The 11577-nt window shown below is 40.1% G+C and overlaps 1 protein-coding gene across 4 annotated transcripts in view; it reads left to right on the top strand.

Annotated features, from left to right (window-relative positions):
* Positions 1–11577, top strand: part of GATAD2B (GATA zinc finger domain containing 2B) — a 74290-nt gene that overhangs the window by 19362 nt on the left and 43351 nt on the right. For 2 of the 4 annotated variants that reach the window (XM_014540755.1, XM_005867440.2), the window contains exons 1-3: positions 3624–3684; positions 4697–4811; positions 6732–6785. The exons of 1 other annotated variant lie outside the window; for it this stretch is intronic. In XM_014540755.1, coding sequence (XP_014396241.1) covers positions 6781–6785 — 5 coding nt within the window. In that variant the 5' untranslated portion in view covers positions 3624–3684; positions 4697–4811; positions 6732–6780. Of the gene's footprint in view, positions 1–3623; positions 3685–4696; positions 4812–6731; positions 6786–8882; positions 8925–11577 lie in introns of those variants that run through there. One more of the 4 variants, XM_014540756.1, reaches the window with a different exon arrangement.

Genomic DNA, 11577 nt, shown 5'->3' with positions numbered 1-11577 from the left:
ATTTTATTATTTTTTCTTTATTGATTAAGGTATTACATATGTGTCCTTATCCCCCCACATATATTCTTTTATCCCATATTTGGGGCCTATTGTCAGGAGTAAAATGAAACAGACTTAGTTTTCATAAACATTCTTAAGGATTCACAGGAAATTGACTAATTCAAGGGCATGAGATGTGTTCAAAGTTACCATCTTCTTAGAGATTAAAAGAGCATTGAGACTGTTTCATTAATTTATTGTTGTCTTGCTTATGTCATTTTACTTCCAACAGCAAGCAAAGCTTGTCTTCTGGACGTGTTAATATCACTTCTTTTAAGTTTTGGATTACTAGGATATTTCCTTCTGTTGGTTGATTAAAAGATTTAGATCCACTGCTGATCTTTATATTCCTTATTGCTTGAATTTGGTTTTTGGAAATGAAGAGGAAAAGAAACTGGAAACTTCAGTTGTCTTATCATCACTACTAACCTGTTTATAGTTTAAACCTGTGAAAGCAACTGCGATTCTAATTTTAAAATGTTGATAGCTTATGATTCTGATATTTGGGGTGAAAGTTAATTCTGGAATTTTCCTTTATCACTTGGCTTAAGAAGTATCTTTAGCCCTGGCGTGGCTTAGTGGTTAGAGCGTTGGCCCCCACACGGAAGGGTCTCGGGTTTGATTCCCAGTCAAAAGCGCATACATGGGTTGCAGCTTCCATCCCCAGCCCTGGTAGGGGCAAGTGCGATAGGCGGCCAGTTGATGTGTCTCTCACGCATGGATGTTTCTCTCTCTTCCTCTCTCCTTCCTTCCCTCCCTCCCACTCTCACTAAAAATGAATGGAAGAAATAACCTCGGGTGAGGACTTACAAAAAAAGAAGTATCTTTTAAATAAGCCTTAATGAAGGGGAAAGGATTTCTACTTAAATTGTTGGCTTTTTTCCCCTTCACATTCTTCATTTTTTGGATAAAATTAGGTTAGGGCCACTTGAAAAGAATTTTTTAAAAATGTATTTTTATTGATTTCAGAGAGAAAGGGAGAGGGAGAAATAAAAACATCAGTGATGAGAGAGAATCATTGATCGGCTATTTCCTGCACACCCCATACTGGGGATCGAGCCCACAACCTGGGCAAGTGCCCAGACCAGGAATCCACTGTGACCTCCTGGTTCATAGGTTGATGCTCAACCACTGAGCCGCACCAGCAGGGCAATATAATGGGCATGTTTTAAAGACATAATGCTGGGTTTCCATAGAAGAAATTTTTCTTAAGCAAGTGCTTCAACTTCAGAGCAACATGGTATAATTTTAATTATTTGTAGGAAAATAGTGACTTAAGTATTTCCTTGAGAAGCACTAATCTTTTCCTTGCACTCCATTGGGTAGTCTGAGGCTCTTGGCACCAAAAAGTCAAGTAATCCTATTTGAGGTAGCTCTCTCTTATTCACATTCTCCCCAGGTTGCATAAGATTATTCTGTTCTCATCATATTAGAAGAAATAGAAGAGGCAAAATCAGATGATTTGAGTGCTCTTTATCTTATAAAGTGTTCTAAGATATATTGATTTCGTTCTCAAAGCCATAGCCACAGTATTTTTTAATTAACTGGAAGTGCTTGCTTAGCCAGCTTCTCTTTTTAAAAGACCCTTTGAAAAGGTATCTTAGCCCAGTTTGTGTGGCTCAGTGGTTGAGGACACATGCACAGGTTGCTTGCTTAATTGATGTTTCTATCCCTTCCTCTATCTCTAATAAAAAAATCAATAAAACATGTTTTTTAAAAGGTGTCTTAATTAAGTTGCCCTAGATATAAAAAGCAATGAAACATAAAATATCTAGTCTAATGACATTTTTTCTCTAAGAAATTTATGGATGTAAAAATAGAATACAGGAATATCTTCTAAATTCTTCTATGGCTAATATTTCTAGTAATATTGGGAATTGCTTTCTTGGTCTGAAAATTTTCCTACCCACTCTTAAAGTCCACAAGCCATTCTGTTTTATGGTCCCTCCTACTTTTTATTTTTTTCAGATTATTCCCTTTATCTGCCTGCCCTATTTGTTGGAGTAGAAAATTCAGTTCTATTTTATTTTTGTTAATTCTCACCCGAGGGTATTTTTCCATTGATTTTTAGAGAGAATAGAAGAGAGGGGGAGAGACATAGAGAGAAATATTGATCTGAGAGAGACACATTGATTGGTTGCCTTCTACAGGTGCCCTGACCTGGGTGGAGATGGAGCCTGCAAACAAGGTACCCTTGACCAGAATCGAAACCATGACCCTTCAGACCATGGGCCCACGCTCTAACCATTGAGCAAGATTGGCTAGGGATGTCTTAGAGGTGTTTTTTTTAAAGGAGGTTGTCTCTTAACTTTTTTTTTTAAGAGGTAAGAGTTTTGAGTATTTTTTATATATATTTTTATTGATTTCAGAGAGGAAGGGGGAGAGGGAGAAAGAGAAATATCAATGATGAGAGAGAATCATTGATTGGCTGCCTCCTACATGCCCCCTACTGGGGATAGAGCCTGCAGCCCAGGCATGTACCCTTGACCAGAATCGAACCAGGGACCCTTCAGTCTGCAGGCTGACTATCCAGTGAGCCAAACTAGCTAGGGCTATTGGAGGGGTTTTTGAAGAGCCTTTTTAAGCTTCCAAAGTCAAGGTATAAAAGTCTCATTGAACAGGATACATCGACCCTGACCTCAGATATGATTATCAATTTTAGAAAGCTTTATAGGTAAAAAGGAATGGGAAATTGGAGCTGGATGGCTAAAGGAAGCACCTGAATACTGTCAAGTATCTTGAATTCAAGGGTAAATCATTGTGTTATTCAGAAATATTTAGGGATTTGTCTCCCTGCCCTTCAGATGTCTGAGTTCTGTAATTCTAGCAGCGTCGAGGCAAGGAGTACCATCTCTTCCTTATCAATTTTTGTTTTGTATTTTTTTTTTTAAGAAGTTATGGGAGATTACCAGGGAAAGCACAGCAGACAAGGGTAAGATTGTTATTCAGATTTTTTTAATAATATATTTTATTGATTTTTTACAGAGGAAGGGAGAGGGATAGAGAGTTAGAAACATTGATGAGAGAGAAACATGGATCAGCTGCCTCCTGCACACCCCCTACTGGGGATGTGCCCGCAACCAAGGTACATGCCCTTGACCGGAATCGAACCTGGGTCCTTTCAGTCCGCAGGCCGACGCTCTACCCACTGAGCCAAACCGGTTACGGCTGTTTTGTATTTTTAAAAAATGTGTTTTATTGATTTCAGAGAGAGGAAGGGAAAGGGGGAGAGAGAGAGAGAGAGAGAGAGCGCAATATTGATGAGAGAGAAACATCAGTCAGCTGCTTTCTACATGTCCCCTACTGGGGATTAAGCCTGCAACCTGAGCATGTGCCTTGACCTAGAGAATAGAACAGGCAACCTCCTAGTGCATCGGAGGACGTTCAGCCAACTGAGCCACATTGGCAAGGCTGTTGTATTGTTGGGTAAACTTATTTTTTTTACTGAGGTATAACATGCATACAGAAGAAAGTGTTATAAGGGACCTAGATAGTGATATAGAACCGTGGTCGCCAACCTTCGGACCTCACAGACCACCAATGGTCCGCAGACCACCAGTTGGCGACCGCTAATATAGAAGATACCTCCACCCAGAAGGTTTTTTCATGCTCCCTCCTAGTCATTATCCTTCCTCACCTCCAAAGGTAACCACTATTCTCATTTCCTCTGGTAGTATTTGTGTTCTAGGGTTGAAATTGTTGGTGATAATAACCACCGACCTTCTTGTTAGTAAAATCACGTTGTTGTTGTTGTTTAATATTGATTCTCATCTGGGAGGATTTGACCCCCAGAGGACATTTGGCTGTGTATAGGGACATTTTTGGTATTCAAAACTGGGCGGATGTGGTGCTACTGGCATCTAGTGTATAAGAAGCCAGAGGTGCTGCTAAGCATTCTACATTGCATAGGACAGCTTCCCGTAACAAAGAATTATCTGGCCCAAAGTGTTAATTGCTAGAACTGAGGTTTAGAAACCTTGTTCTAATAATTAGGGCCTATTGAAGTGATTATGGCAATAAATGATCAGCTGCCTCTTGAGCTGGCAACAAACCACGAGCAACCTGGGCATGTGCCCCAACTGGGAATGGAACCAGCAACCTCTCAGTGCATGGGACCAACCAACTGAGCCACACTGGCCAAGGCAAAGAGTTTGTATTTGTGACTTCAGTTGTATTTGGCTTATATTTTCTTTAACCCAAAGGTTTGAAGTGGAGATTGGCAGGGCAAGCCTAGTGAACTGGGCTCTTGAGTTTTTGACAAGAAATGCTCAAATCATCATGATGTAGTGGAACGAGTATGGCCTTTTCAGTCAGCCTCTATTATTGTTAACTGAATGAGTGACTTCATTCAAATTTCTTAATTTCACCAAGTTAATATCCATAATATAAAACAGGAAAAGAATCCTGCCTTCCTGGTTTGTTGTGTGGATTAAATAAATATTTAGTGCATTAAATGCTAAGGATATGTTAGGTTTTTTCTTTTCCTTAAAGAATTTTATATTCTTCAGAGCATTACACCTTGGGTAACATTTACCGAGAAATATGTTTAAGTTTACACTTTTCAGTTCACACAATTAAGCACCTTTGATTTTGGGTGATTTGGATTTAGCTGAAAAGAACAAGGTTGCTGGCTACCATAGAGTTCTTAATTTTCCAGGATTCTGAAGAGAAGTGCCAGTTGGTTTGAGAGCATCTCTGGTACCTTTGGACTACTAATCAATTTAATATCAGAAGCAGATACAGTAAAACTTCAATATAATGGACTGATTCGGGTAAGGGGGGTGTCCGTTAAAGCCGAAAGTCCGTTTTATAATGAAGTAGGTTTTCCAAATATGTATGGTAAAAAGTTGACAAGTTAGTTTACCTGTTTATACTTATGTAGACACGTTTATGTGATGAAAATTAAGTCTGTATGAAAAGTCTAATTTCACAAGAAAAGTTTACTATATGTATTACAGTAATTTTTAAATTTATACTGAATAGGTCTAGTAAATGGGTGCATTCACCAGTCACTGCCAGTAAACAAATGCACATGGTTGGGGCGTGGCTTAGCACATGTGGGAAGATTGGCTGGCCATGGCATGTGCTAAAACTATTGCATGCCTGGGTTTGATTCCGGTCAAGGGCATATGCCTATGCTGCAGGCTCAATGCCCAGTAGGGGGCGTGCAGGAGGCAGCCGATCAATGATTCTCATCATTGATGTTTCTGTCTCTCTCTCCCTCTCCCTTCCTCTCTGAAATCAATTAAAACACAAAACTGCTGCAGAGCCTGGCTAGCATGGCTCAGTGGTTGAGTGTTGACCCATAAACCAGGAAGTCATAATTTGATTCCCAAACAGGGCACGTGCCTGTGTTGTGGGCTCCATCCCCAGTAGAGGGCATGCAGGAGGCAGCCGATAAATGATTCTCATCATTGCTGCTTCTATATCTCCCTTCCTCTCTGAAATCATAAAAAAATATTTTTAAAAAAAACTGCTGCAGAAAGTCACACCGTGGGACAACAGAACCAATTATCGATTGAGATGCAGTGTGATCACGTGCTAATCATTCACAGAACATTGTTTACGAGTGGTGACTCTTGAATTTAAATATGTAGACTATAGTTGTAGATAGGTAATATTTATGTCGGTGAAATTACTACAATGTTTTTTCCAACATTTGGCCTATTCACTAAAATTTGTTAATAACAGTGAATTGATAACAAAAAATAAGCTGTTAATTTAATTATAAGCAAATCTTAGTTAAAAGCATTTTAAAAAATTAAGTGTTAATTTGACATACAGGCTGGTATTTTGTCTGTTAAATCCTAAGTTCGTTAAATTGAGGTGCATGAAATTGAGAGTTTACTCTATTGTAGTAAACATAGTGTATGCTTTATCCTATGTAATTATTTGAGAATTAATTCATGCCTAATGGTAATCACTAGTGACAGCATAATTGTATTTAAACCTTTTATATTATCTTAAAGACTGATAAAAATTGACCAGTGTTTAAATGCGGTCAAATGTATTCAGTGGAGTTAAATGGGCATGATCTGTGAATGATTATCTATAATAATAAAAGCACAATATGCTAATTAGACCGACGTCCTCCCAGACGACCTTCCAGAAGAAGCCAGGGCTGCGAGGGATGCCCAGGTCCCGGGTGCCAGAGGGAAGCCGGTGTCAGCAGCCGGGGGAAGGAAGGCCTACTCTTGCACGAATTTCATGCATTGAGCCTCTAGTTAAAAGAGAAACACTCTTCCCTCCCCTGATCAAACATAGAACTAGTGAGCTTCATTTTAAAATTCATAGTTGGTCTCTTGTGGAAATGTTTTGAGTAAGAGGAAAATGGATTATTTTCTTTGCCCCCCATATGTTACAGGCATCATTTTCCCCCCATTTATCTCCTAAAATGATAACAGTACCTAGATCTAAAGATCTCTAATGGGCTCCTATTAAGTACCACTTACTGTGACTGAGGCAGTACATCAACAACTTGCAGCTTACCTTGGTATAGATGTAGCGTTTTCCGTTGTAGTTTGTAAATTATTGAATGCCTTATGCAAGTGGCCAATGCTGTCTATTTCAGATTTAGGTCAGTATTCATTTTCTGAAAATTGAAGTTAGTATTAAATTGCTCAGGAAAGCTTTTATTTACAAATTAATATTTTTGGATAGGATGTTGATTTTTTTTTCTCTATATTCTATAGATTCTAGAAGCTTTAGTTTTTGGAAAAAGCAAGTGTTTGAGAGATCCTGATGGAGTAAGTACAGTTGTGATTTGACTTTCAGAGGCCCAAATGAGGCAGTCATTTGGGTGGTATGTTGATAAGAGAGATCAATTGAAAAGTAAGGAAATCTCCCCTGCCCCCTAGTTATTCCTTGTTACTATTTATATAGAACATATTCCCTCAAACAGACAAAGATTGTAGAGTTAAAGTCTCCAGCCAGTAAATCCCCAAACAATTACCACTGCCTTAGCTCTTTGGTTTGCTTGAATTTCTTCCTCACCAGTTTCAGACCCCTCCTAAATACTTTTGGGAAAGGAAAATGTCTTATAAAGTGATTGGAGACAGTTGCTCTAAAACAGGAAAAGGAAGGTTGATCAGGAGGCTAGGCTCAGATATGTCTACAATCTTGATCTGTCTATAGAATGACATCTATATATATAAAACCCTAAGCGACGGTTGCGACCTAACGACCGGAACGGCCAGTTGACTGGTTTCTATGAAATGCACTGACCACCAGGGGGCAGATGCTCAACACAGGAGCTGCTGCCTGGTGGTCAGTGTGCTCCCACAGTGGGAGCGCCACTTAGCCAGAATCCGGCTCAGGGCTGGTGCGCAGCTGCCGCAGCGGGAGCCTCTCCCACCTCCATGGCAGCGCTACCAGGCGGCAGAGGAGGCTCAACAGGGCCAGGATGAGTGGCAGCAGAGATGCGCCCAGCCCCGGCTGGGGCTCCTCCCTGGATGCCTGCCGCTTTGGCACCGCTACATCCCTTAGGGGGATATCAGACTGCTGGGTTTTGGCCCATCAACCTGGCCTGCAGAGATTGGGCCGAAACCCTGCAGTCCGACATCCCCCCGAGGGGTCCGGGATTATGAGAGGGCACAGGCCATGCTGAGGGACCCCACCCATGCACAAATCCATGCACTGGGCCTCTAGTAAGGATATGTGTGGTAAATGATTACAATGGGTAAGGAATATGAAGAGGAAAGAGGTTCTAGATAGGACACAAAAATAAAATAATTTTGTAACCATATCATGGCTGGGCCTAAGCCATTTAAAATTTATTATTATTTTTTAAGTTGCTGTAAATACATACATAAGAAGGACCTACGCCATTTTAAAAAAATATATATTTTATTGATTTTTTTATAGAGAGGAAGGGAGAGGGATAGAGAGTTAGAAACATTGATGAGAGAGAAACATCAATTCAGCTGCCTCCTGCACACTCCCTACTGGGGATGTACCTGCAACCAAGGTATATGCCCTTGACCAGAATCGAACCTGGGACCCTTCAGTCCACAGGCCGACGCTCTATCCACTGAGCCAAACCAGTTAGGGCTATAGTGTGCATATACTGTCATGACTACTTTGCTGTGAAAGCTTGCTATAATTTGTATTAGATATGGATTCAACTGCCCTAAGCTGTGTGTGGGACAACTACAGGAAAAAATCTTTAATGAACACATCTACTATCATACCTGGTGTCTGTTCTCTAGCACTAGCAATAAAGGATAAAGAAAGGGAGCTTGGTTGGCAATATGTCTTTTTTTAAATTATTATTTGAGGTATGTTTTGGTATTGATGCAGTCATTTCCTGTCTTGGATGTTGGCTTTGGAAACTAAACAGTTAAAGCATCATGATTTGAGAGGAAACTAGCTCTCACGAATGAAGGCAAAGTTTGGCACTAGGCCAGAATAATTGGGGGCGGAAGGGAGGGGGAGTTAGGGTGGAGAGACTGATTTTTTTTTTTTTTGTATCACAAATGACTTTAAAAAATTAAGAGATAATTCTATGTCCTGAGGTTATAAACCGGCTACAACTGGTTTTTCTCCCCCCCCTCCCCTGCCCCCGCTAGGCATCATGGGTAAAAGTAAGCATCCCCTTGTTTCTTTTGTTTAATATAACAGTACGCCATGTGATTGGCAGGGCAGTGCCCGCTTGGAGAGACTGGGTTTGTGCAGGTCTCTCGAGGGGGCTGGCACGTATGGGGCCACTCTGTGCCGTATGATAGAAAATAAAAAGGGAACCTTCCCTCTCTACCCCCTCTAAAAAACACCAAAACCAAAACCCAATCCCATCTCTTATTCCTCTTTTCCTCCTTTTTCTGTATCCCCCCTTTTCTTGTCTCCAGCTTTCCTGGCAGCTAGAGGAGGGAGCAGAAAAATGTATACCTGTAAGTACTTTTAACTGTCTTGCCCCCCCCTTCTTTTTCTAAAAGCAGAAACTCAAAATTGTTCTGAATTTCTCACAGCCTTTTCCTATGTGTAGAGATGATATGCCGAGGTTTCTGATGAGAGTGAAGTAATACATACTTTTGCTTTTTAAAATTTGTTGAGGAGTAATTGTTTCTCATAAAAAGCTTTCGGTTTGGATCCTCAACCCTCGTGCTTCATCCTTTTACTATAATGGTCTCTGGCTTCTAGTTTTCTTTGAGCTAAAGCTGTAAGAGGACTATTATGCTAAGGTTTTCTTTTTAAAAAAATATTTTTCTTTTGTCTGTAGCAATGATGGTTCTAGTTCCCCCTTACCCTCACTACCCACCCCCTCCCTTTTCCATGTCAGCTCCAACCCTGCTCTGTGAATGGAATCAACCAGCTGACTGAGTGCTGGCATCATGCCAGTGGCTGCAAAGCAATGAGAATATGTGCACTCCTGTGTGTATGTGTATACAGAACACAAAGGGAAAGGCCTGCAGTCTAGGAAATCACAGGCTATTATATAAGGAAGTCTGCGTCATCTCTGCTTACTTGGGCTGATGGACAAGGAAAAGAGGAAGGCTTATTAGGGCAAGAAAAAGATCCTTTTGACACACACATACATACACACACTTTTTTCCTTGCTGTCTTTAAAAAAAAAAAATTTGTGTTGTGGCAATATGTGAAAGAGAGCTTTTCTGTTCCAGTGGTAGTGACCATGTTCCTAGTGGAAGTAGTAACTCTTGGGAGGTGAAGCAGTTTGTTTTCTGTCTCTTCTTCCTGCCCCCATTTAGAGGTATGTTTATTTGAAGAAGAGGGGTGACTAGAAGAGAAATGCCTCCTGGATTTAACAGCTGTAATTTGTTAAGATATTTTTATTTCTCTCCAAACTGTTTTTAATCATTCAGGGTTGCCAAGGGTACAAGGGTGGGCGGGCAACAGGATGCTCTTAAGGAGAAACAAAAGCCAAATAGAGAAAAAAATATCTATTAGCTACTTCTTTGAGTTTTCCCCTTTTTCTCTTTTCTTTCTTTAAAAAAAAAGTATTGATTGGTTTTGAGAGAGAGAGAGAGAGAGAGAGAGAGAAATTGATCTTCTGTCCCACTTAGCATTCATTGGCTGATTCTCATATGTGCCCTGATCAGGATCAAACCCACACCTTGGTTGTATCAGGACAGTGCTGCAACCAACTGACCAACTGAGTTATCTGGTCAGGGCTTGTTTATTTCTTTTTTTTTCTTCCTTTTTTAAATGAATTTTTTGAGGTTACATTGGTTAATAAAATTATATAGGTTTAAGGTGTACAGTTCTATAATACATCATCTGTATATTGTGTGTTCACCACCACAAGTCATGTCTCTTTTCATCACCATTTATCCCCCCCTTTGCCCTCACCTGCCTCCCCCACCCCTTCCCTTATTTCTTTTATTTCTTGTTGTTCTATTTAGAATATTATAAAAGTGCCATAATCCCCCCTTTCTACCATCTGTTGCAAAGTTACAGTTGTACAAAAGAAAAGAAGGAAAAAGAGAGATTTAAGCTTCCAGATATTGCAGGTGACACAATTTTGGGATTCAGTTGGAAAAATGTATCTCTTATTGGTTATTAGAAATCTAATATTCATTCAGAAATTATATTTCAGCTTACCATCAATTTACCATGGTGCCCTTTTTCTTAATTTCTCTATGTGCTTCCTAGGTGTGGTACATAAATGAAGTAACTCTTGTGTTAGGTGGAAATGTGAAATAAAGTATATTAATGAATAACAGAGAGTCATACTGTAACAGTTGTTTTTTTGTTTTTTGTTTTTAAATATATTTTATTGATTTTTCACAGAGAGGAAGGGAGAGAGACAGAGAGAGTTAGAAACATCGATGAGAGAGAAGCATCGACCAGCCGCCTCCTGCACATCCCCACTGGGGATGTGCCCGCAACCCAGATACATGCCCCTGACCGGAATCGAACCTGGGACCTCTCAGTCCGCAGGCCGACGCTCTATCCACTGAGCCAAACCGGCCTCGGCAACAGTTGTTTTATGAGAGTTTATTTTTGCCCCTGTCTGACCATTCAGAATAATGCAATAATTAGGTATGGAGAGCTTAGCGTGGGAGGGAACTTTTGAACTAGTTTATCTTATAATAAGGTTTGTCAGGTTGTAGTCTGGAGGTAGCGCCTTAATTTAATGTTTTGGTTATAGCCTATGAATTTGTGTTCTAGCTACATTTTCACAAGCAACAGTCTTTGAATAGATGTATATTTTTCAGTTTTGGTGCAAGTGTTAGGAGGTACTTAATGATGTTATGCTTTTTTTATGGGTTGGCAGATGGATTTACCAGAGTGGCTGGATTGCTTATTCCCTAGACTGCCCCAGATATTTCCCCACCCTGAGTAGCTGGAGCCTACTCTTTCAAGTTTCCTTTATCAATGAATTAAGGGAGATCATTTTGCAGTCAGATGAATACTAAAAGACCAAACAGCAACAGTCCCGCATACCTGAAACCTAGAAGGCTAGGAGATACAGTCAGAGTTGTGAGATTCGCCAATTCTTAGAAGTAATAATTACCTTTTTGAATTGATACTGTCTTCTTATACTATTATTTGGTAATGCCATGGGCACCATTTTACATGTGT

The sequence above is a fragment of the Myotis brandtii genome, unplaced genomic scaffold (assembly GCF_000412655.1).
Source record: "Myotis brandtii unplaced genomic scaffold, ASM41265v1 scaffold250, whole genome shotgun sequence".
Classification (NCBI taxonomy): domain Eukaryota; kingdom Metazoa; phylum Chordata; class Mammalia; order Chiroptera; family Vespertilionidae; genus Myotis; species Myotis brandtii.
The sequence above is the reverse complement of the archived record's forward strand: the minus strand, read 5'-3'. Positions and strand labels throughout refer to the sequence as shown.